This window comes from Bubalus kerabau, chromosome 6 (assembly GCF_029407905.1).
Source record: "Bubalus kerabau isolate K-KA32 ecotype Philippines breed swamp buffalo chromosome 6, PCC_UOA_SB_1v2, whole genome shotgun sequence".
Classification (NCBI taxonomy): domain Eukaryota; kingdom Metazoa; phylum Chordata; class Mammalia; order Artiodactyla; family Bovidae; genus Bubalus; species Bubalus kerabau.
This window is the reverse complement of record NC_073629.1, coordinates 35,231,008-35,255,040: the sequence shown is the minus strand read 5'-3', so window position 1 is coordinate 35,255,040 and position 24,033 is coordinate 35,231,008. Positions and strand designations below refer to the sequence as shown.

The 24,033-nt window shown below is 39.8% G+C and overlaps 1 protein-coding gene and 1 pseudogene across 7 annotated transcripts in view; both read right to left on the bottom strand.

Annotated features, from left to right (window-relative positions):
* The window catches only part of WDR47 (WD repeat domain 47), an 88,542-nt gene that overhangs the window by 62,568 nt on the left and 1,941 nt on the right, over positions 1 to 24,033 (bottom strand). Inside the window, exons 1-2 of one of the 7 annotated variants that reach the window (XM_055584879.1) lie at positions 14,550 to 14,706; positions 11,484 to 11,637 (exon numbers count right to left, since the gene is read on the bottom strand). The exons of 1 other annotated variant lie outside the window; for it this stretch is intronic. Coding sequence is in view for 2 of the 6 variants with exons in the window: in XM_055584873.1 (XP_055440848.1) it covers positions 1,854 to 2,027 (174 nt within the window). In the remaining 4 variants the exon portion in view is untranslated. Of the gene's footprint in view, positions 1 to 134; positions 264 to 1,306; positions 1,442 to 1,853; positions 2,059 to 11,483; positions 11,638 to 14,549; positions 14,709 to 24,033 lie in introns of those variants that run through there. 5 more of the 7 variants (XM_055584878.1, XM_055584876.1, XM_055584873.1 and 2 more) reach the window with 5 other exon arrangements.
* Positions 4,674 to 20,463, bottom strand: LOC129655816 (uncharacterized protein C1orf21-like; annotated as a pseudogene).

The window sequence follows — 24,033 nt, the reverse complement described above, 5'->3', positions numbered from 1 at the left end:
GTATAGTTTACCCGGCAAGCAGCTTCTCAACCTTAATTCTCAAAGAACAGCAGTTGCTAGAATGAGCATCATTTAAATCTTCATGTAAATCTCAAAAGAATTACAAATCAAGAACAATCTGTAAAACATCTTACCACTTATTAGCAGCTGAGTGGTATTAAAAAAAAAAAAAAGGAATAACCTGACTTTCTGGCACTGGATAACTTTGGTATTCATCAAGTAAAAACCAAAATGTCCTGTTTTTGTTCTCATTTAAGCCTCACCATCTTCCTTAAAGCGCCTGTTAGTTAGGTCGCTCAGTCGTCTCCTGCATTAGAGGTAGACGCTTTAACCTCTGAACCACCAGGGAAGCCCTGTTAATTACTACCATTTTAGAGATTAAGGGAAATAACTCACCCAAGGTCATCTAACAACTGATAGGTAGCAGAGCCAAGATTCTAACTATTCTGAATCTTAAAACCTTCTTTATCTACTTTTACTCCACCATGTAATAACTGGGAATTTTAGCTTGAAGAAAATGGACTTTATTTTGATAAGGCAGAGGGAATAAGAGGTCATTAATGTTTATATCCCCCATGCCCTAGGACATAGTGTTATTTGCATTTAAGTTTCTAGTTAAGGGTAGTCAAAATTATTGGAAGCAGTATACAGCCATTGTATTTTCAGAAAAGGAGGGTATGGAGAGGAAAAGAACCAGGCACTGAAATACAAGACATCTGGCACATCTTATTACTTCTACACTGATAAATGCATTGACTGTACATTTGCTTCCTAATGTAACATCAAGTTTTACACTACAACCTTAATAGCTGTTAGCCTAAGATACCACCTTTCCTTCTACACTCAGCCACCCTGGTTAAGATTAGATCTTCTTGTCTTTCACTCTAGTTGCTGAAAAGCAGAGAATTGTTCAGAAAGGACAAGGCTTTCTGAGATGAAAGGCTGTCCTTAGTTGGAAAGGTACTGCCTCGATCATTCACCAAATATTTACAGTGCCTCCTCTGGATCAGCAACTAGGCTAAGCATCATTTGAAAATGCAGGTTCTAACTTGACAGAATGATTCATGATGTCTTGTGACTCAAATAACTCTATAGGCTAAGGTGGACTCCTTTTAATCTGATTCTCAAATCTCATTTCCAAATGGGGGGAAATAAAGGTTTTTAGTTTTTCCTCAAAAGTTGGAAGGAAGCAGAGTACAAACCTAAGAAATCTTGCCTTCGGCTAGACAGGGAATGATCAGTGGGTGTAAGGGAATTTGTTTTAAAAGTTCCACTCTCATTAGAATGCACACTCATACATACATACCACAGAGCTGTGTGCTTTAGAACCAGCAGTGGCTCTAGAAGAACAGAGTAACACCATGGCTGCTTCTCCAAGATTATGAACGAAGAATACCGCATCTACCAGAGCTCCTCTCCATACTCCCAAATAAAAGCTTAAATTGTATGTGGATGGTTGAACCTTGTAAAAAACCTTCTTGTTACGACATAAAAAAATAAAGGCAAATTAAAGAATAAATTTTTAAAAACAACAACAAAAAAGAAAGAGCCAGAGAAAGGAAAAAACAAAAGAATACATGAAGCAAGGATGTAAAGTAAATAAGCAAATATCTGAATGTTATATTGAAAACAAAAATAAATTTTAAAACATGTTTTGGAAAGAAAATAATCTATTTAAATTAATAGTTCAACATTTTTTAGAAACTAGAAACTTTATGTAAGGAAATGTTAATAATATGTTTGTAAGGGAGAAATCTCCCCCCCCATCCTTCTTGAGTTTTTTTGGGGGGGGCTGTCCTAATGATTAAATTGGTACAGGACAGATCAACAGGAGAAAAAATGAACTGAATTACCTCTATATGGTGGGATTTCCCAGGTGGCACAGTAGTAAACAATCTGCCTAACAAAGCAAGAGACACAGGAGATACAGGTTTCATCCCTGAATCGGGAAGATCCCCTGGAGGAGGAAATGGCAACCCACTCAGTGTTCTTGCCTGGAAAATTCCTTGGACAGAGGAGCCTGGCATGCTACAATCCACGGGGTCACAAACAGTCGGACACAGCTGTGAGCATGAGCACGGCCCCACAAGAATAGGAGGCCTGAAACCAAGTTAGGCCAAGTGAGGCTTATACACCATCTGAGGGAAGGAGAAAGGGTTAGGGATTTGGGACTCTAAAGGGGAGGAAAACAATTTACAGGAAGATAGGAAAATGTTTGGTAAACCAATGTTTGCTGGACCATGCAAAGACAATGGGACACAAAGAAGACACGGGTCTCCAGGCCCTGCAGAGCTCCCCTTACCACACTTAGCCCATACTCTGTGTCCACATCTCCAGTGACAGTGCTCTTCCAGGACCAGAACTTTATCTAAATTCTTTAAGCAGCTAAGCTGGAGGTGAAAAACAAAAAAAAAACAAAAACAAAAAAAACCACCACTTCTGGAGTCAACTATTTGTTAAAAATAATTAGCCCAAAATAATGCTTATGCCAAAGAGAGGACTTCCCTTGTGGCTCAGCTGGTAAAGAATCTGCCGGCAATGCGGGAGACCTGTGTTCAATCCCTGGGTTGGGAAGATGCCCTGGGCAAGGGAAAGGCTACCCACTCCAGTACGCTGGCTGGGAGAATTCCATGGCAAAGAGTCAGACACGACTAAGTGACTTTCATTTCGCATTTTAGGGTGGCAAATTTTGCTCCCCTACAGTCCCACCTTTAAATAATTTCAGGAGGATGTGATCAGGTGGGCTCCCTAAATTAGGGCTATGGTGGAAGCAATCATGTATTTACTAAGGCGTTTCTATGGGGACAAAATAAAAACAATGATTAATGATTGGAGCAGACACATAATACCAATTCCTGAGATCTGAAAGCAGCCAATAGAGATTTCTAGATGTCTGGCTCAAAGCATACTCAGACAGAATAGGGCAGGCAGTGACAACTTGATAGATTTTCAAATTGTCATTTGAATGTCTTTGGTGATGTCATCAAATATACTGGTAAACTTTGAGTGGCCCACATAAGAAGAGGCAAAAAAAGATTTTCTAAACATGAGCAACTGTGGTGTTTTCTCTGGAGTTTATATCAAGTTTTCTAGTTTTAGTGTTCAGGGCTTCAGGAACAAGGGCAGTTCTCAATAACCCCAAATCAAAAGAATGGGAAAAATCAGACATTAGTTCAGAGAGTTGTAGCTAGATATGAGGAGACTAGTCCAGTTATAGCTAGATATGAGGATCTAGTCCAGTTTATTGGTATAAAACAAACCTCAAAGAAAATGGATAGTATTAGAATCTAATATCCACAGTGTATTACTAAAACATAATTTTTCTAAAATCACCCTCATTTTTACCAACTTAAAACAAACCTGTTTGCAAAGTAAGTTTAGTTTCAATAACTTGGCCTATTTAATCTACTTAAATACAGCAAGAATAGGAACTGACCATCTAGGCTCTCCTAAACTGCTTTGTTGGAAAATTTCATATGGAATTTAAGATTGGACTTTTAAACGTTTCTTGAGGCCAAGAAGTCAAGTTGACAACTTACCATTAGAACTGCCTTTAATTCATATATATTGGGGTGAATTCTTGTCTTTCAAGGTCCCCCAATAACCTGAAGTTCCTGTAACCTGTCAGGAATTGATCTTCCTTACTCAGTATGGTTGCTGAAAACTCTGTAAGCAAGACAGCAGTCTGTTTCTCCTTGAGATTTTATTGGCTACATAAAGTCAACCTTAGTTTCTTAAAGCATTCTGATCATATTTCTGGTCTATGTATGTCTCTCTTAAATATGATAATCCAACCATAGACTTGGTAATATAGCTAATATGTCCAATTGTGTCCTGTTACAAGAAGAACCGATTCTTACTGAACTTGTGAAAACAACTATTTGTTGCTGTTCAGTCACTAAGTCAAATCTGACTCTTGCAATCCCATGGACTGTGACCCTCCAAGCTCTGGTTGCCATTTCCTTCTTCAGAGGATCTTCCTGACCCAGGGATCAAACCTGCACCTCCTGCATTGCACACAGATTCTTTATCACTGAGTCACCTGGGAAATATCCAGTTCTTAGCAGCACTGTTTACAATAGCCAAGACACAGAGGCAATCTTGATGTCCAACAAAAGATGAATGGATAAAGATACACACGCACACACACACACACACACTGGAATACTACACTCAGTTCAATTCAGTTCAGTTGCTCAGTCATGTCCGACTCTTTGCAACCCCATGAATCACAGCACGCCAGGCCTCCCTGTCCATCACCAACTCTTGAAGTCTACCCAAACTCACGTCCATCGAGTCGGTGATGCCATCCGGCCATCTCATCCTCTGTCGTCCCCTTCTCCTCCTGCCCCCAATCCCTCCCAGCATCAGGGTCTTTTCCAATGAGTCAACTCTTCACATGAGGTAGCCAAAGTATTGGAGTTTCAGCTTCAGCATCAGTCCTTCCAATGAACACCCAGGACTGATCTCCTTTAGGATGGACTGGTTGGATCTCCTTGCAGTCCAAGGGACTCTCAAGAGTCTTCTCCAACACCACACTACTCAGCCATAAAAAAATGAAATAATGCCATTTGTAGTAACATGGATGGACCAAGAGATTATCATACTAAGTGAAATAAATCAGACAGAGAAAGATATATCTATACCATATGATAAAACTTATACGTGGAATCTAAAACATGAAACAAATGAATTTATTTACAAAACAGAAACAGATTCACAGACATAGAAAACAAACTTATGGTTATCAAAGGGGAAAGGAGGTGGGAGAAGGATAAATTAGGAGATACAGATTAACAGATACAAAGTACTATATATAAAATAGATAAATGATAAGGTCCTACTGTATAGTATAGGATATTCAATGTCATATAATGAACCATAATAAAAAAGAATATATATTCTATATATAGAACAGTTAGTTGTACAGCAGAAACTAACATAACATTGTAAATCAACTATACTACATTAAAAAAAAAAAAAAAAACCTCCCTAAAGTTTGTAGAACACTTACATCCCAAAGGCAGAGGGAAGGAAAGCAAGTTCCTCCAAGAAGGAGTTTGATTTTCTAAGGCTAGAATACTTACAAACCTTTTGAGAGAAATCAGTAAGTTTAGTTGCTTATCATAGGAATGATTTGTCCACCCACTTATGCTGCAATGCTTTTCTATCTGGGTACATTTAGCTTAGGGGAAAAGGTCTAAAAAAATTTCCTATTATGCTCTGAATTTGAGTTATAAATAACAAGTTCAGTCAGACCATTGGCCTCCCATCTTATTTATGCCTTTACAACAAATTTTTCAATGAAGCTATTTTGGAATTTGGAGGCCTCTTGGCAGTTCCTGCATACCAATGAAAATAGGTATCCAATTCTATTTGTTTGATTTGGAAGCCCTTGCTTTTAAGTACACTTTTTAAATGATCTTATCTAATTGGAACATTCCTCATAATGCCATTGTCATCCTAGGTTGTAATTTCCTTTAAGACTGGCAGCAGTTTGCTAGTCACAAATGGAGGGTAACACACATTTTCTTTCTTTTTTTTAATATAAAAACAGTAAAATGTTTAATTTTCTTAGAAAAAAAGTGGGCAAGAAGGATTCTAAATGATTGTGATGGCACTTCTGCTGTATCTGAGCAAAACTGATATTGCAAGCTTGATCTTTAAGAGACCCAAGAAATGAAATCACCTGCCGCTCACTCCTATGTCACTTTCAGGAGTCATGTCATGACATGCTTTGAATCGACAATAGCGTCTCTACTTCTTCTTAGCAAAAAAGCTAGTCTTGCCATAGCAACCATCCCATCTCCAAAGCACAACACTGCCAGTGAGAAGCAAGACTCTGGACTGCTCCGGGCAGAGAGGAGGGAGGGGGTAAGGAGGCGCTTGTCTTAGAAGCAGAACCAGTCTAGAACAGAAGTTGGATATCTGAGTTCACCACTACCTCATCTTATAGAAAACAGGTTGGAGAGCATCTGTAAAACGGTATCTTTAAGGCGAAATTGCAGGGTTTTGCCGCAGACCTGGACACTGAGAGAAGTGAAAAGTTACAAGTTTTAACTAGCAGCAACAAAGAAAGTTTGATAACAGTTTTTGTTTGTTTTTAGCAATATTCCTTTGCAAGTTCATTAAGAAACACTGTAATTTAATGGGGCATACAATATGGAACAATCTTTTGCTATAGTGCTGTTGGCTGAAGAAAACAGTCTGCAAAGATTTCAACTGGGGTGTAACCTATTTACACAGTAGCAGCTCCCGCTTTATGTGGTATCTTCTTTTTTCGAACAGTAATCTTGACCCTTTTCAATTTTTTCATCCAACATTCTGAAGAATTCTTGTTGGGTTTCAGAGATGTACATGTTTGCTCTGGGTTGATGAACTAATCCTGGAATCGCTTTATTAAAGTCTTACATTTGAACTCTCACTTTTTTCCAAGGTTTCTTGGTTCTTGACTGCTATCTTCTGCTCCTCTTCTGCCCCGTTTTTCATGTATTTGAACTCTTCCACCGGTTTGATCCTATACTCAGCGCAAAACACATCTCCGTTCTGGTAGTTCTTCCCTTTCTGGGCTTCCCCTTCATTTTGAACAGTGGCAACATGCTTGGCGGAGGCACAGCCCGTAGTCTCATTCCGTCAGCTTCATCTGGGCTGAACTGTAAACCATCTCTACAGACATGGGGACATAAATCCACCTTCTTGCTGAGTCGGTCAAGACGTATGCACCCTATATGCAATTTCTAGAGTTTTCCTTATGGATCTGCTGCTCGTGGTATATTATTTAGTATAAAGCACTCGGGGTCCCGACATGATGCATCTTAACCTTCTATCCATACAACACTTTGTTTCTTGTTTTCAAGTTTTGAAAGAAATTTCAATCCATCTCCAACTTGGGCGCTCACTGGGGGGAGTGGGGCTGGCTGGGGGCGCGGGGGGGTGGGGTGGGGCGGCGGTGCCCGAAGGTGGCAAGCTTCTCGCCGCCGTCCCCGCCCCCTCCACACACACACCCGCTCCTCCTCTCTGATTTTCTTTTTCCCTCCTCCTCCCCACGGTGAGTCCCTGTCTCCCCCTCCTCCCAGAGTCCGGGGGTAAGGTAAGAGGCTGGAAGCCCGGCCGGAGTGCCTCCGTGCTGGAGACTGCGGCGCGCGGCCAGCTCTTCAGTAACTGAGAACGGGCACTTGGCTTCCAACTAAAGTGTGAAAGAAGTGGCGGCAGCAGCAGGAACGTCCCCCCGGCCCACCGCCATACACACACACCCTACACCTGGGAGTAGGCAGGCAGCAAGCCGGAGCTGGCGGGATCCTTTTTTTAATATATAATTTTTTGGCCATGCTGCACAGCCTGTGGGATCTTTGTTCCCCAACTAGGGATTGCAAACTGTCCCTTGCATTGGAAGCGCAAAGCCTTAACCACTGAATCGCTTCTTCTTCTTGTTGTTCAGTCGCTAAGTTGTACCCGACCCTTTGCAACCCCATGGATCACTAAGAAGTCCCATAACCCACATTTTCTTTCCAGCCATATCTATCTGCAAATGGGGTACAACCCATATTTTTGTCCAGTCATTTTTTGTGGCTATTTATGGCTTCCAGGACTAGTTTATAGTCATTTAATGTTTTGTAACGCTGAAGGAGCTGAAGTTGAACAGTACTATGAAGACCTACAAGACCTTTTAGAACTAACACCCCAAAAAGATGTCCTTTTCATTATAGGGGACTGCAATGCAAAAGTAGGAAGTCAAGAAACACCTGGCTGCTAAGCTGCTAAGTCACTTCAGTCGTGTCTGACTCTGTGCAACCCCAGAGATGGCAGCCCACCAGGCTCCCCCGTCCCTGGGATTCTCCAGGCAAGAACACTGGAGTGGGTTGCCATTTCCTTCTCCAATGCATGAAAGTGAAAAGGGAAAGTGAAAGTCGCTCAGTCGTGTCTGACCCCCAGCAACCCCATGGACTGCAGCCTACCAGGCTCCTCCGTCCACGGGATTTTCCAGGCAAGAGTACTGGAGTGGGATGCCATTGCCTTCTCCGAAGAAACACCTGGAGTAACAGGCGAATTTGGCCTTGGAATACGGAATGAAGCAGGGCAAAGGCTAATAGAGTTTTGCCAAGAGAACCCACTGATCATAACAAACACTCTCTTCCAACAACACAAGAGAAGACTCTACACATGGACATCACCAGATGGTCAACAGCAAAATCAGATTGATTATATTCTTTGCAGCCAAAGATAAAGAAGCTCTATACAGTCAGCAAAAACAAGACTGGGAGCTGACTGTGGCTCAGATCATGAACTCCTTATTGCTAAATTCAGACTTAAATTGAAGAAAGTGGGGAAAACCACTAGACCATTCAGGTATGGCCTAAATCAAATCCTTTATGATTATACAGTGGAAGTGAGAAATAGATTTAAGGGACTAGATCTGATAGAGTGCCTGATGAACTATGGACGGAGGTTCATGACATTGTACAGGAGACAGGGATCAAGACCATTCCCATGGAAAAGAGATGCAAAAAAGCAAAATGGCTGTCTGAGGAGGCCTTACAAATAGCTGTGAAAAGAAGAGAAGTGAAAAGCAAGGGAGAAAAGGAAAGATATAAGCATCTGAATGCAGAGTTCCAAAGAATAGCAAGAAGAGATAAGAAAGCCTTCCTTAGCGATCAATGCAAAGAAATAGAAGAAAACAACAGAATGGGAAAGACTAGAGATCGCTTCAAGAAAATTAGAGATACCAAAGGAACATTTCATGCAAAGATGGGCTCGATAAAGGACAGAAATGGTATGGACCTAACAGAAGCAGAAGATATTAAGAGGAGGTGGCAAGAATACACAGAAGAACTGTACAAAAAAGAGCTTCACGACCCAGATAATCACCACGGTGTGATCACTCACCTAAAGCCAGACATCCTGGAATGTGAAGTCAAGTGGGCCTTAGAAAGCATAACTACGAACAAAGCTAGTGGAGGTGATGGAATTCCAGTTGAGCTATTTCAAATCCTGAAAGATGATGCTGTGAAAGTGCTACACTCAATATGCCAGCAAATTTGGAAAACTCAGCAGTGGCCACAGGACTGGAAAAGGTCAGTTTTCATTCCAATCCCAAAGAAAGGCAATGCCAAAGAATGCTCAAACTACCACACAATTGCTAGTAAAGTAATGCTCAAAATTCCCCAAGCCAGGCTTCAGCAATATGTGAACCGTGAACTTCCAGATGTTCAAGCTGGTTTTAGAAAAGGCAGAAGAACCAGAGATCAAATTGCCAACATCCGCTAGATCATCGCAAAAGCAAGAGAGTTCCAGAAAAACATCTATTTCTGCTTTCTTGACCATGCCAAAGCCTTTGACTGTGTGGATCACAATAAACTGTGGAAAATTCTTCAAGAGATGGGAATACCAGACCACCTGACCTGCCTCTTGAGAAACCTATATGCAAGTCAGGAAGCAACAGTTAGAACTGGACATGGAACAACAGACTGGTTCCAAATAGGAAAAGGAGTACATCAAGGCTGTATATTGTCACCCTGCTTATTTAACTTATATGCAGAGTACATTATGAGAAACGCTGGGCTGCTGAAGCACAAGCTGGAATCAAGATTGCCGGGAGAAATATCAATAACCTCAGATATGCAGATGGCACCACCCTTATGGCAGAAAGTGAAGAGGAACTAAAAAGCCTCTTGATGAAAGTGAAAGAGGAGAGTGAAAAAGTTGGCTTAAAGTTCAACATTCAGAAAACTAAGATCATGGCATCTGGTCCCATCACTTCATGGGAAATAGATGGGGAAACAGTGGAAACAGTGTCAGACTTTATTTTGGGGGGCTCCAAAATCACTGCAGATGGTGACTGCAGCCATGAAATTAAAAGACACTTATTCCTTGGAAGGAAAGTTATGACCAACCTAGATAGCATATTCAAAAGCAGAGACATTACTTTGCCAACAAAGGTTCGTCTAGTCAAGGCTATGGTTTTTCCTGTGGTCATGTATGGATGTGAGAGTTGGACTGTGAAGAAGGCTGAGCGCCAAAGAATGGATGCTTTTGAACTGTGGTGTTGGAGAAGACTCTTGAGAGTCCCTTGGACTGCAAGGAGATCCAACCAGTCCATTCTGAAGGAGATCAGCCCTGGGATTTCTTTGGAAGGAATGATGCTAAAGCTGAAACTCCAGTACTTTGGCCACCTCATGTGAAGAGTTGACTCATTGGAAAAGACCCTGATGCTGGGACGGATTGGGGGCAGGAGGAGAAGGGGAAGACAGAGGATGAGATGGCTGGATGGCCTCACCGACTCGATGGACGTGAGTTTGGGTGAACTCCGGGAGTTGGTGATGGACAGGGAGGCCTGGCATGCTGTGACTCATGGGGTCGCAAAGAGTCGGACACGACTGAGCTGAATGAATGTTTTGTCACCCCAACTTCCAAATCGTTTTTCTTTTTTTCCTTCTTTTTCTTAAGTATAGAACAATTAAACCTCAAATGTCCTAATTTTTTATAATATCTGCAAATAGCTGAAGGCAAATAAGAAGGAATCTGAGCAGTTTCTGATTTTTGTTCTAATTTCTGTCCTTCCATCTTATTAAGGGAGTCCCTTAAGGTAGCCATTATATATGTATATTTTTTAACCCACTTTTAAACTTGGTTTTTGAATGGGAGTTCTCTAAAATCTTTCCTTTTCAATATAGCCAATTCAAATGATTCACCCTCTGGCCTTTGATGAGTAGGATCTAATAATCTCAAATATGACTCAAACCAGTAAACCTTTTTATGGCTTAACCAAAAATGCAAGAGGCACAAAGAATGTAGCCCTCATAAGATACAGAAAGTTCATTACCAGAGTTCATCAAGAAAGCAAAGGCCTCTGTTATCATGGGTGGTAAGAATGATATACTGCAGTGTCTCCAGTTTCTCATGAGAACGTGAAATGCCTCCAGTCAAAGACCCACTAATCTGTGACACCATGCAGGTGCCACAGGAATTGGACTTTTCCAGCACTACAACTAACGTTGAGAAGACAAAGGCTCCTTGTTGACTGGGATTCCCAATTGTTGGCACAGTTGGAAAAAAGAAAAGCCAGTTGCAAGGCTAGGTTGAAACCTTGACTTCTGACCAACAGGCTACAGATGCTCAGAATCCCAGTCTATTTGACTGTCTGACTGCCAAATGCATGCCGATACATACATCTTCCTGATGGTGGAGACCACAGAGAACACTCTCATTGGTCATAAAGCCAAGCTCTTAAGACCTAGACAAAACAAAGGACACAACGCACAAAGAAAAGCAGTGACCATCTCTGAGAGGAAAAGGATCAATAAAAGCTGAGAGAACTCATTTACCAAATTTCTAATGAAATTATTATGCCCAAGGGACTCGATTCACAAATATTTTCTCCTGCTAATCTAAATTTAGAAATAGGGAAAAAAGGTTCTCATCACTTTCGATTTCACTGGAACCTGCAGACAGAGATCTGGGAGGCTGACATGGTGAGAAAGTTTTACCTCCTGCTGGCTTTTGTCAGAGGTCCCAGTATCTCTTCATCTGTAGCAGTTTTGGGAGATTTTTTCAGTTTTTTCCAGCCAGTGAAGATTATCTTGACTGCACCAACTGTTGGGGAGGGGGATATTTCCCCCTACTCTTATTCTTTTGGTTGACCTAATAATTAAATTGACACAAGACAGATTAACAGGAGAAAATAATGAACTGAATTACTTATGTATGGGGGCTCCATAAGAATATGAGACTCCAAACCAAGTTAGGCAATTGAGGCTTATATGCCATCTGAGAAAGAGAAGGGGTTAGGGTTTGGGACTTCAAATGGAAAGAAAACAATTTATAGGAAGAAGGGAAATGTTTGGTAAACAAATGTTTGCTGGGTCATGCAGTGACAGCAGGACACAAAGGGAAATGGGTCTTCAGGCCCTGCAGAGCTCCCCCACACTTAGCCCACACTGTGTAGACATCACTGGCAATAGTGTTCTTCCTGGACCAGGTCCTTTATCTAAGTTCCTCTAGGTATTTAAGGGGGAGATAAGAAAGACTTCCTGAGTCTTTTGTTTCTTAAAAATAATCAACCTAAAATAATCCTCATGCCAGAGATACATTTCATTGTGGCAAATTTTGCTCCCCTACAAATACGTAATGCACACTAAACATTGTAATTTCAGATGGGTATTTCAGGATAAAGCTAGTTAGTCTCCAGCAATATGGATGTAAGTGTTGGACTGTGAAGAAAGCTGACCGCCGAAGAATTGATGTTTTTGAACTGTGGTGTTGGAGAAGACTCTTGAGAGTCCCCTGGACTGCAAGGAGATCCAACCAGTCCATCCTAAAGGAGCTCAGTCCTGGGTGTTCATTGGAAGGACTGATGCTGAAGCTGAAACTCCAATACTTTGGCCACTTCATGCAAAGAGTTGACTCATTGGAAAAGACCCTGATGCTGGGAGGGATTGGGGGCAGGAGGAAAAGGGGACGAGAGAGGATGAGATGGCTGGATGGCATCACCGACTCGAGGCACATGAGTCTGAGTGAACTCTGGGAGTTGGTGATGGACAGGGAGGCCTGGCGTGCTGCGATTCATGGGGTCGCAAAGAGTCAGACACGACTGAGCGACTGAACTGAACTGAACTGAACTGAATAAGCTTAAGACCATGTTTAGTAGAACTTGCTATAGAAATTGAAGAAAAGCATATTCACCAAAATCTATGTAAGTGTCTTATTATAAGTTCATGCGTCCCCCAAATACTTACAAAAACCCAAGTTCAGAAAAATTAAGTATAGTAGTAATAGTTCTTTAGAGTTTGATCCATATCTAATCAGGCTCTTTTCTAATAAATTTTTATTTATCTAAAATGGCCACACAAAGGCAAATGAGAAAATGAATTCTCTTTTAGCTATTGTTCTTCTTATTTTAAAGAATACACCCAACAACTTTGTAACAGTTTACCAGGCTTTCTGTGTTAAGTATAATACAGCATGTGCAAAGACTCAGTGCTACAAATAACATATGAATTTGGATTTTATACAAAAGTTCAAATTGAAACTCTGATCAATCTACTGATAACATAAAAAATATGCTCCTGACTTTATTTCTATAACTTTAGAATCCCATTTATCCAGATACCATAAAGCAAAATGGTATCTGTGCTATGCCTCAAGTATAATAGGTACCTAATTAATACTCGTCTGATACATCAAAATGTTTTCCTTGATCCAACCCATAACCTAAGTCTGACTAGCTCATATAGCCATCACTAGGACCCAGGAAAAGCAAAAGCCTCAACAACACACTTAACATCTTGCTCACTGGTCATCCACTCTCAGTCTCTATTTATGTTAAGAAGGGAAGCATAGAGATCCTAAGAAAATCAGGCCTAGAGAATTGGGAATGTTCTGGGACTCAGGTGGGGCTCTTGAAAAAGTATTGTCAGGCACAATGCTCAGTGTTGTCAATTCTAACGGGCAACTATGAAGCTTCCCTGAAGAATTTAAAAATAAAATTGCCCCCTTTGAACTAAGATGAACATTTAAACTACTTAGAGTAGAAACACAAAGTCACCTTAAAGCTGACAAACAGATAATGCTTGGATGGGTATTGTCAATGGAAGTGAAAACTCAAAGACAAGTTTCCAGTGTCAGTAACAAAGCAGTCTTTTTTTTTGGGGGGGTGGTGTGGGGGCAGGGGGCACCATTTTTAAAGTCTTTATTGAATTTGTTACAATATTGTTTTATGTTTTGGTTTTTGGCTGGGAGGCATGTCAGATTTCAGCTCCCCAATCAGGGTTTGAAGGCACTGCATTGGAATACATAGTCTTAACCACTGGACCACCAGGGAAGTCCCACAAGGCAGTCTTAAAGGTAGATCCCAAGCAACATGCCCACTCTGTATTGCTTCAAGCCCTGGGGAGCCATTTTTCCATGTTTCTGTATCAGCCCTAACCTTATCTTACCAGATGCTCTGAGTAAAGCATTCATGTAACTCCCCAAATTCTGGTTCACCCTCATAATTAATGTTTCTGTTTCCCACTGCCTAGAGAAGGGAAGAATTTGTTGGCCACACAATGCAAGTTTTACGTTAGATCTGTAAATTAGCATCCATTTACAAACCATGGTCTTATGAATTTGGTTTCTTTGAGTCTGAGTCACCCCAAGAGATTGATGTGCTCTCTATTTGCTGATGAAATCAGTTTCCAAGCCTGCCATGCTGCAAATCAAACTCAGCTACAATACATTCTCCCAAGTAACCTCCTGAGGCCTCCTGGGAAGCAGCCAAATGACTCTTCAGACAGCACCTCTCTCCACTGTGGAGAGAGGCCAAGTGAACTATTTCCCTCATTTTAAAATTTCTACACTTAGAATTAATATTTCAGTTTTTACCTAAGGAAACCAGGTTACAGTAAAACCAACAATTTCAAGTGAATCATAGCTTGCTCTCCGACACTCTGCTTGAGCAACTAATAAACATGCTTGCTTAAAAAAAAGGTATGAATTCTTTTTAAAGAGCTTCACTTTAAAGAAAATGGGGGAGGGGAGCTATTAGAGATTAAAAGAAATTTAGACATACTCACCAAATGGAATGCGTGACACCCTGTTTAGATCCTGTTACTAAGAAACTGTGGTAGGCAGAGTAACAGCCCCCCAAAGATGTCCATGTGCTAATCCTCAGAATCTGGGAATGTTACACGGTAAAACCGATTTTGCTGTGATCAAGGCCTTGAAATAAGGAGAGCAGCCTGGTCTCTCCAGGTGGGTCCAGTATAATCACATGGGAAAGCAGAGAATCTTTCCCAGCTGGGGGTTAGGGGAGTTACTACGATGGAAGAAGGGTCAGAGAGATGCAACATTACTAGCTTTGAGGATGGAAGAGGACGGTAAGTCAAGGAATGTAGCTTCTAAAAGTTGGAAAAGGCAAGTGAACAGATTCTCTTCTAAGACATCCAGAAAGGAATGCAGCCACACTGGTACTTTGATTTTAGCCCAGTAAAGACTACGTCAAACACTGCTGACCTTGAAAGCTGGAAAGATAATGAATTTGTCTTGTCACTGTATTGGCAGTAACTTGTTACAGCAGCAATAGAAAACTAATAAAACTGAAAGCTATTTTGAGACAAATGAGGAGAGTTAAACAGGGATTGATTGGGCATGAGTTGGAATATTGAGGAATTAAGGCTAATTTTTATTAGGGTATGGTAACAGTATTTCGGCTTTTTTAGCCTTTTAGAGAAACATACTGGAGTACTTATACATGAAATGACACGACAGTACCTGTGATTTGCTTTAAAATAACACTACCCCTCCCACAAGATAAGATATTACATTAGATTGGTTAACTGTTGAAGCTCAGGGCTCAAGATACTATTTTGTATATGCTTGAGGTTTTTCATAGTAAATTAAAAAAAAACAAAAACGTAAATTAACTTAGGAGAGTGCACCAGAATGCAATAGGTCAGCACTATCCAAATTCGTCTGTAATGAAACGTATTAGCACTGTTCAGTGCAGTAGCCGGTAGCCATGGGGCTATTGAGCATTTGAAATATAAGTAGTGCAACAGAAGATTTTTTTTTTTTGCCTTTTTCATCAAAACATTAAATGCATATCTGCACGTGGCATGAGCTGTGAATGAGCTGTTAAAGGCTTGCTGCTACTGCTGTTTAGTCACTTAAGTCGCGTCTCTTTGCAACCCCATGGACTGTAGCCCACCAAGCTCCTCTGTCCATGGGATTTCCCAGACAGGAATACTGGAGAGGGTTGCCATTTCCTTCTCCCAACTGAGTAATTTTAATTTCAATTTTAATTGACTAAACAGCTCCTATGGCTAGTGGCTACCATATTACACAGTGCAGCTCTATATACTGAAAAAGAGCCACAATGCCTTACTGTTAGAATTCAGTTAATAAGCAAGCTCATGAATCAAGTCAGTGCACACTTGTTATGTCTATCTGCCCAATCTCTCTTTCCCTTTCTTGCTAATAGCAGTACCTAGCTCCCAGCCCCACTCTAAGCCCTTCTTCACAAAGAGGTAGGGCATGAGATCCAGGCTATAACACAGCTTCTTCCTAGCCGAAGAATAATGACCAAAGCCAGGACAACCACAGCCTTTGCTTGAAATCTTCGGTACTTGGAAGTAAAGTACTCTCTTGATCAGTTGTACAGATGGAGCCCTAGAACTGCTATCTATCTTATTCCTTGATACACTGAGGCTCCTAAGAGTAAAACCAAAACTAGGATAAAGATGGGCAGAGTCATGATTCTCTTCAAGCTTTTAGATCCAGTGAAAAATGAAGTCAATTCCATCCTTTTTTTCTCTCCTTTCAATTGGATAAGCCAATAAATTGTTTTTTCTGCTTATGTTATTTTTAAGTCCTAACACTCACAACCTAAAAAGTTTTAATACAAATTCTCAAAAAATTTCTTAATGCCAGGGTCATTAGCAAAATAGTAAGACATGCATGTCAGGAAGCAACAGTTAGAACTGGACATGGAACAACAGACTGCTTCCAAATAGGAAAAGGAGTACGTCAAGGCTGTGTATTGTCACCCTGCTATTTAACTTATATGCATTGTACATCATGAGAAACGCTGGGCTGGAAGGAGCACAAGCTGGAATCAAGATTGCGGGGAGAAATATCAATAACCTCAGATATGCAGATGATACCACCCTTATGGCAGAAGGTGAAGAAGAATTAAAGAGCCTCTTGATGAAAGTGAGAGGAGAGTGAAAAGTTGGCTTAAAACTCAACATTCAGAAAATGAAGATCATGGCATCCAGTCCCATCACTTCATGGCAATTAGATGGGGAAACAGTGTCTAACTTTATTTTTCTGGGTTCCAAAATCACTGCAGATGGTGATTGCAGCCATGAAATTAAAGGACGCTTATTCCTTGGAAGGAAAGTTATGACCAACCTAGACAGCATATTAAAAAGGCCTGGCATGCTGTGGTTCATGGGGTGGCAAAGAGTCAGACATTACTTTGTCCACTAAGGTCCATCTAGTCAAGGCTATGGTTTTTCCAGTAGTCATGTATGGATGTGAGAGTTGGACTATAAAGAAAGCTGAGCGCCAAAGAACTGATGCTTTTCAACTGTGGTGTTGGAGAAGACTCTTGAGAGTCTCTTGGACTGCAAGGAGATCCAACCAGTCCATCCTACAGGAGATCAGTTCTGAGTCTTCATTGGAAGGACTGATGTTGAAGCTGAAACTCCAATACTTTGGCCACCTGATGTGAAGGGCTGACTCATTTGAAAAGACCCTGATGCTGGGAAAGATTGAGGGCAGGAGAAGGAGACAACAGAAGATGAGATGGTTGGATGGCATCACTGACTCGATGGACATGAGTTTGGGTAAACTCTGGGAGTTAGTGATGGACAGAAAGGCCTGGCATGCTGTGGTTCATGGAGTGGCAAAGAGTCAGACACAACTGAGCGACTTAACTGAACTGAATCCCCAAATAACTATCCTGCAGAAAGGACTTTTAATGTGGTGATTAAGGTTAAATGAGGTCCGAAGGGTAGAACCTTTATCCCACAGAACTGGTGGCCTTATAACAGGGAGAAACAACAGAGGTGTCTCTCAGCCATGTGAACACAGGGAGAAGGCAGCTATCTGCAGTCCAGGAAGACTCCTTACCAGTACCTGACCAGTTGGCACCCTGATCTCAAGACTTCCAGTCTGCAGAACTGTGAAAACATAAATTTCCATTGTTTAAGCCAGCCACTCAGTCTGACATTTTTGTTATGGAGCCCAAGCTGACTAATACAGGCACCCAGTATAACTCCCCTATGGCAGGTTACCACCAGGTCCTTCTTCAGGGTCAAGCAGACTCTGACTAGCAAAAATAGTAATATACTGATCTTTTATTATTCCACGCTCAATCTCGATTTCAGTTTAAAGTAGATTTTTATCTGGTTTTTGCTTTTTCAAATAAAAATGTCAGCCCAGGTATCTTGAATCTCACAATCAATTCAGGAGCATTACAAGAATACAGAAAAAAAGTTTTTAGTGAATTATAAGGGAGAGAAAAGCTGATAAATCATATAGTCAAACTCAAGCAGTAATCCTTTTAATTTTTCATACTTTATTCTCTATATTGATAGGTTAAGAAAGTAAAATCTTCCTAAGTACTGATTCATAGATAATGCTTATAAGCAGCACACAATACATTCAGTTTCACAAACAGTAATATCCAGTGATCCCTTTAAATGCAATTTTAATCCTTACTTTCAGCTAAGTGCAAGAATAATACAATGAGCTAAATACACACAAAACTTGTGAACTACAGAAGTGGTTTCCATAGCCACACATGGTTTTAGTCAAGTATGCATTTTCAGAATAAATAAATACTAACAAATATGTTAATAAAACACTACCCCAAATGCTTACCTGCCATCAACTTTTCAGCAATGCCATTCCTGCTACTGAAAGCACTTTCAGAAGTTTTAATCTGACCTGGGAAAATGAGTTCTTTTAAAATCTGACAAACAGTATAGTATAAACCCCAAAGATTTTTAATCCAGTATGTCTTCCAACACAGAACCATTCATAGGAAATGCTTAGTTTCTCAAAAAATAAAAAAATTACTCTTATCTAAAGAAGAGTATTAAAACAAATCATCTTAAGACAAATAAACACTCCTACAAAACGCTGTATTTTCTAATATTGTTTTCTCCTTAAAAGAAACACAAACCAGTTTACCATCTTTTAATAACTTACACTACTTTGGTCTAAAAGCTTTAGAAATATATGAAACACATCTTAGCTATCAAAGTCAAAGGTGCCATTTAGATTTCACATATTAAACAGCTACAGTACAACCTACAATGGCACAAGTATACATAAATATTAATTCATCATTGAGAGGGTCAAGAGTCAGAAGAAACTGAATGGTTTGCAAACCAAAGGTACTTTGACTTACATGTGGTCATTAAAATCTAATATGTAATTCAAGTAGGGTAATATAATGGCAGGGAATTAAAGGCTCATATATCACTCTAAAATTGAAAACATGAAAATAAAGCCTGAAAACTTCGTGGTTCTCCATTTCTCATTCACATGGTTAGGTATCAGAGCCTTACTGTGGAAAATACAGTTATTAAGTATGGTTTCTCCAGAAGATAATGAAGCTTCAGAAAGTACAAAAGGTGTCAAGATCCATAGTTTGCTTCATCAAATGCTTTTCTAGCGCGTTTCAATTCTTCATTCATAGTAAGCAAGTCTTTAACCCTAGCAAACTTTCTTGGGTCCTTTCGAATCAAGAAGACGATATCTTCAACTTGTACCCGACCTTGTCTTCCAATTGACATTGCCTTATGAGTCTATTACAAAGAAACATATTAAATTCAATTAATTTTTCAAAAATCTAACGTTTTATTTTTTTAATTACAATGCTGATGAGTTTGAAGCCTTCTCTTCTAATTATTATAGCTATTCATTTGTGAATTGTCTTTCTATTAATGTTCTTTTTCCACTTTCTACCATTATTAGCAATGTTTCAGTGCTATATAGACATTTTTTACACTAAAGACATTAAAACTATCAAATCCATTGATGTTTCTTTTTGTATTTTGATATACATAGTTGATCTTCATTTGTATAAAATGATTTTGTAATTTCTCTGTAACCACCCACTTCATTTAAACTTTGTGTCCATCTTGGTAACTAATAAATATTGGTGGCTTTCCTTTAGACAAATCTCATCCCCTACCATTACATAGTCATACTGTGTAAAACCAAAAACTCCTTGCAGCATTATTTCTAATGACTGAAAAAAAAGAAACTAAATATTTAATAAGGCATTGAACAAATTTGAGTATATGTAGCCAATTAATATTGAAGCCATCAAAAATATTAAAGTATTATGCAGTGACACAGGGAAACGTGGCAGACTTACCCAAGTGAGAAAGCAGGCTCTATGACTGTATGTACTACATGATTTCAGTTTTGTAAAGTTTTAAAATATGTGTAAAAAGACAAAAGAATATTCACAAAAATCTCAGCATCAGTTATCCCTTGATAGAAGGGTTATAGCTTTTTATTTTCTTCTGGGCACTCTTTAATACTTTCTAAATTTAATATTACTTTTATAAGCAGAAAAAGATTTTTAAAAATGTATACTCTCTGACCCAGTAATTTTACTTCTATTATTCTTTATGAAGGAAATAATCCAAAACAAAGGGTAAAAATTCACAGGAACTGAACACAGCCAAGCTCCGTATACCCATATACATGCATATATATCTCCCTCCATCCTTAATGATAAACAGTAACCAGAAACTTCCACAAAACAGGGACTCAAATGAATAGTTTTTCAAAAGAATGTCACAGTTCTATTCTAAAAGTTAGAATTTCAAATCCATTCCTCAGTTAACTAAGGCCAATTAAAAAAAAAAGTCTTACCATTTCAGTGATGAACTCTATGACAAGGTCTTCAAGAATATCTACTGATTCAGTATAAGGATTCTGGTCATCTCCAAACCCATACATCATACACCGTACTGTACAAAGAACAATCATTTTTGTTTACTTAAAAGAACTTGACTTATACCTTTTTCATATTAGAATTGAACCAAGGTATAGAAGATATTGGTAAAAATGTATATTTACATTATATTTGTTGTCTCCAAGTATGAATTTTGGTGTGAAAGGTATTAATCACTAGCTCATAAGCAACTGCTCTTACCTAGCCTTCCCTAGGGTAGAAACTCCCCTTCTCGCCTAGCTACTGAACCCTGATATCAATACTCTTCCCTAACCTCCATTATCTACTCACCAACAACCCCAGAATACCTTTAAGTAGGAAACTTCTTGGCAGGAAAAGGATGAGTAGCAATGGTTTAGTTATGTTTTGGGGGGGAGGAGGGCTGGAAAAAAGAAGGCAAAATCCTTTATGATATAACTATAAGGAAGAGGACATAAGAGAAAGCTCCAATTACCTTCTTACAGGAAGAACTGGTTAATCAAAAGGAGAAAGCAAAAGCTTATAATACAGAATCTTGACATTTTATTCCCTGGATCAAAGCAACTGCCAGTGAAGCCCTTTTAGGCTTCATAGAAAATGCAAAAGAGAAGAAAAGTATAATGCAAAGTAATAAAAGTAACTGCTAATAGGTAAACCCCTTCATGGATCACTGTCTTCTCTTGGTGAAAGGGCTTTCATACCTCAATGAAGCTGAGTCATGCACACAGGGCCATACAAGACGGATGGGTCATAGTGGACAATTCTGACAAAACGTGATCCAGTGGAGGAAAGAAAAGCAAACTACCACAGTATACTTGCCACTGAGAACCCTATGAATTGTATAAAGAGGCAAAAAATATATCACACCAAAAGATGAGTCCCCCAGGTCGGAAGGTATCCAATACACTACTGGGGAGGACAACTACTGATAGCTTCAGAAAGAATGAAGCAGCTGGGCCAAAGTGGAAACAACACTCAGTTGTGGATGTGTCTGGTGATGAAAGTAAAATCCAATGTTGTAAAGAACAGTATTGCATAGGAACATGGAATGCTAGGTCCATGAATCAAGGTAAACTGGATGTGGTCAAGCAGGAGATGGCAAAGAGTAAACACCAACATCTTAGGAACCAGTGAACTAAAACGGACGGGAGAGAGCGAATTTAATTCAGATGACCATTATATCTACTACTGTGGGCAAGAATGCCATAGAAGAAATCAAGAAGGCCTCATAATCAACAAAAGAGTCCAAAATGCAGTACTTGGGTGCAACCTCAAAAACAATAGAATGATCTTGGTTTGTTTCCAAAGCAAACCATTCAATATCACAGTAATTCAAGTCTTTGCCCCAACCATTTATATATCCCTTACTATGTGCCAGCCATTGTTGTAAGCTCATTTAATCCTCATGACAATTCTGTGAAATAGAAACCACTATTATCCCCATTATATACAGATGAGAAAATTGAGGCACAAAGTTAAGTGATTTACCCAAGGTCACACAGCTAGTGAGACTGAACTTGAATTTAAACTCAGAGAATCTGGCTCCAGAATCTATACTCCTACCCACAACACTTACATTTCTTTGTAATTTGGGGCAGATGGGATCCATAAGGGTTCTTATCCTATAGTCTATAAATTCCCAATCAGTCCACAGATAAGCTTTGAGAAGTCCTGGAACCCTACTATTATATAGAAAAATTTTATACATTATTTGTGTGTGCACTTTTTCTGGAAGAAAATCAATTTGTATCAGATTCTCAAAGGGGTATGGTATATATGTGTATGTGTGTGTGCTTAATCGCTCAGTCATGTCCAACTCTTTGCAACCCCATGAATTGTAGCCTGCCAGGCTCCTCCATCCATGGGAATTCTCCGGGCAAGAAAACTCGAGGGGGTTGCCATGCCCTCCCCCAAGGGACCTTCCCGACCCAGGGATTGAACCCAGGTCTCCCCCATTGCAGGCAGATTCTTTACCATCTGAGCCATCAGGGAAGCCCAAAAGGGGTATATAAATACTAAGAAATTCTGTCATGTTAGAAATGTTTTCTATTTTGATCTGACTGCTGGTTGTAAGTATATACAAAATTCATCAAGCCGTTCAGTAAAGATCAGTATAATTCACTGTATGTAAGTTTTATGTTTAAAAAAGGGGGGTGGGGAGGAATTCCCTGGTGGTCCAGTGACTAAGACACTCCATGCTCCCAATGCAGGGGGCCCAGATTCCATCCCTGTTGAGGGAACTAGATCCCACATGCTGCACCTAAAGATCCAGCATCCGGCAACAAAGAGCCAGCACAGCCAAATATATAAACAACAAAAGAAAGAAAAAAAAAAGGAAGGGATTCCTAGAACACTTCTAAAAGAAGGAAGGAGTACATTAAGAATAAGTCCTAAAAAAAAAAAAAAAAGAGTAATTCCTACTTAGGAGAAGCAAAAGCAGGCTGAACTAAGAAGAAAGCAGACCAGGCCCATGGAAGAAAAGAAAGGGATGACCCAGAAGCCAGTATGGGATAGAGAAGTGCCCTGGAGGGTTTATCCTGGCAAGAATCTTTAGGTTCAGATACAGGAGGGAGAAAACAAACACAAGAGGCATAAGATAATTTCAGACTTAAAGAAGGGCTGCAAAAATAGCACGAAGTTCCAGAATCCCTATATCCAGTTTCCCCTTATGTTAACATCTTACACAACCAAAGACATTTATCAAAACTAAGAAATTAACACTGGTACAAGTACAGAACTTACTCAGACTGTACCAGTTTTTCCACTAGTGTACTTTTTCTGTTCCAGGATCCCACACTATTTAGTTGTTGTGTCTCCTTAGTTTCCTCTGTTCTGTAACAGTTCCTCAAACTTTCCTTGTCTTTTACAACCTTGACACTTCTGAAGAATACTGGTCAGTTATCTTGTAGCGTGTCCTTCAGCTTCGGTTTGTCTGATGTTTCCTCATGATTAGGTTGTGCTTATGCATTACTAGAAAGGGAATCACAGTGATGATGGACCTCTCAATGCACCATATTAGGGGTACCTAATGTCAACATATATTACTGGTGATACTTACTTTGATCACCTGGCTAAAGTAATGTCTGCCAGGACTGGATTCTCCACTATAAATTTAATATTTTCTCTTAAATATTTTGAAGAAAATACTCTGTCATTAACATTGTGATGGGGAGAATTCATCAGTAGGGAAATATACTTCACTGGAAAAGGAAAAACCTATTAGATAGGAAGTATGTAAACTGTATTTGGTTAAAGAGTCTGTAAAGACATAAATAGAGAAGTGAATGCTTTGAAATTTTGTGTTATATTAGCAAAAAAAATTTTTTAAAACAAAGAATGTCTAGGAGAACAGATCTTGGTCAAGTAAGATACATGAAAATTCAGGTAAGACAAAGAAAGAGCTGTGAAGATTCCGAATTCTTGTCATCACAAAAATAAAGAAATCCAAGTGGAACAAAGGCTCTGGTAAGTATCCAAGCATCACTCTGCGATGCTCTGGTGTAGTAACCCTCTTATGCCTACCTAGGAAGTAACTGTGTTAGTCACTCAGTCATGTCGACTCTTTGCAACCCCAAGGACTGCAGCCCACCAGGCTT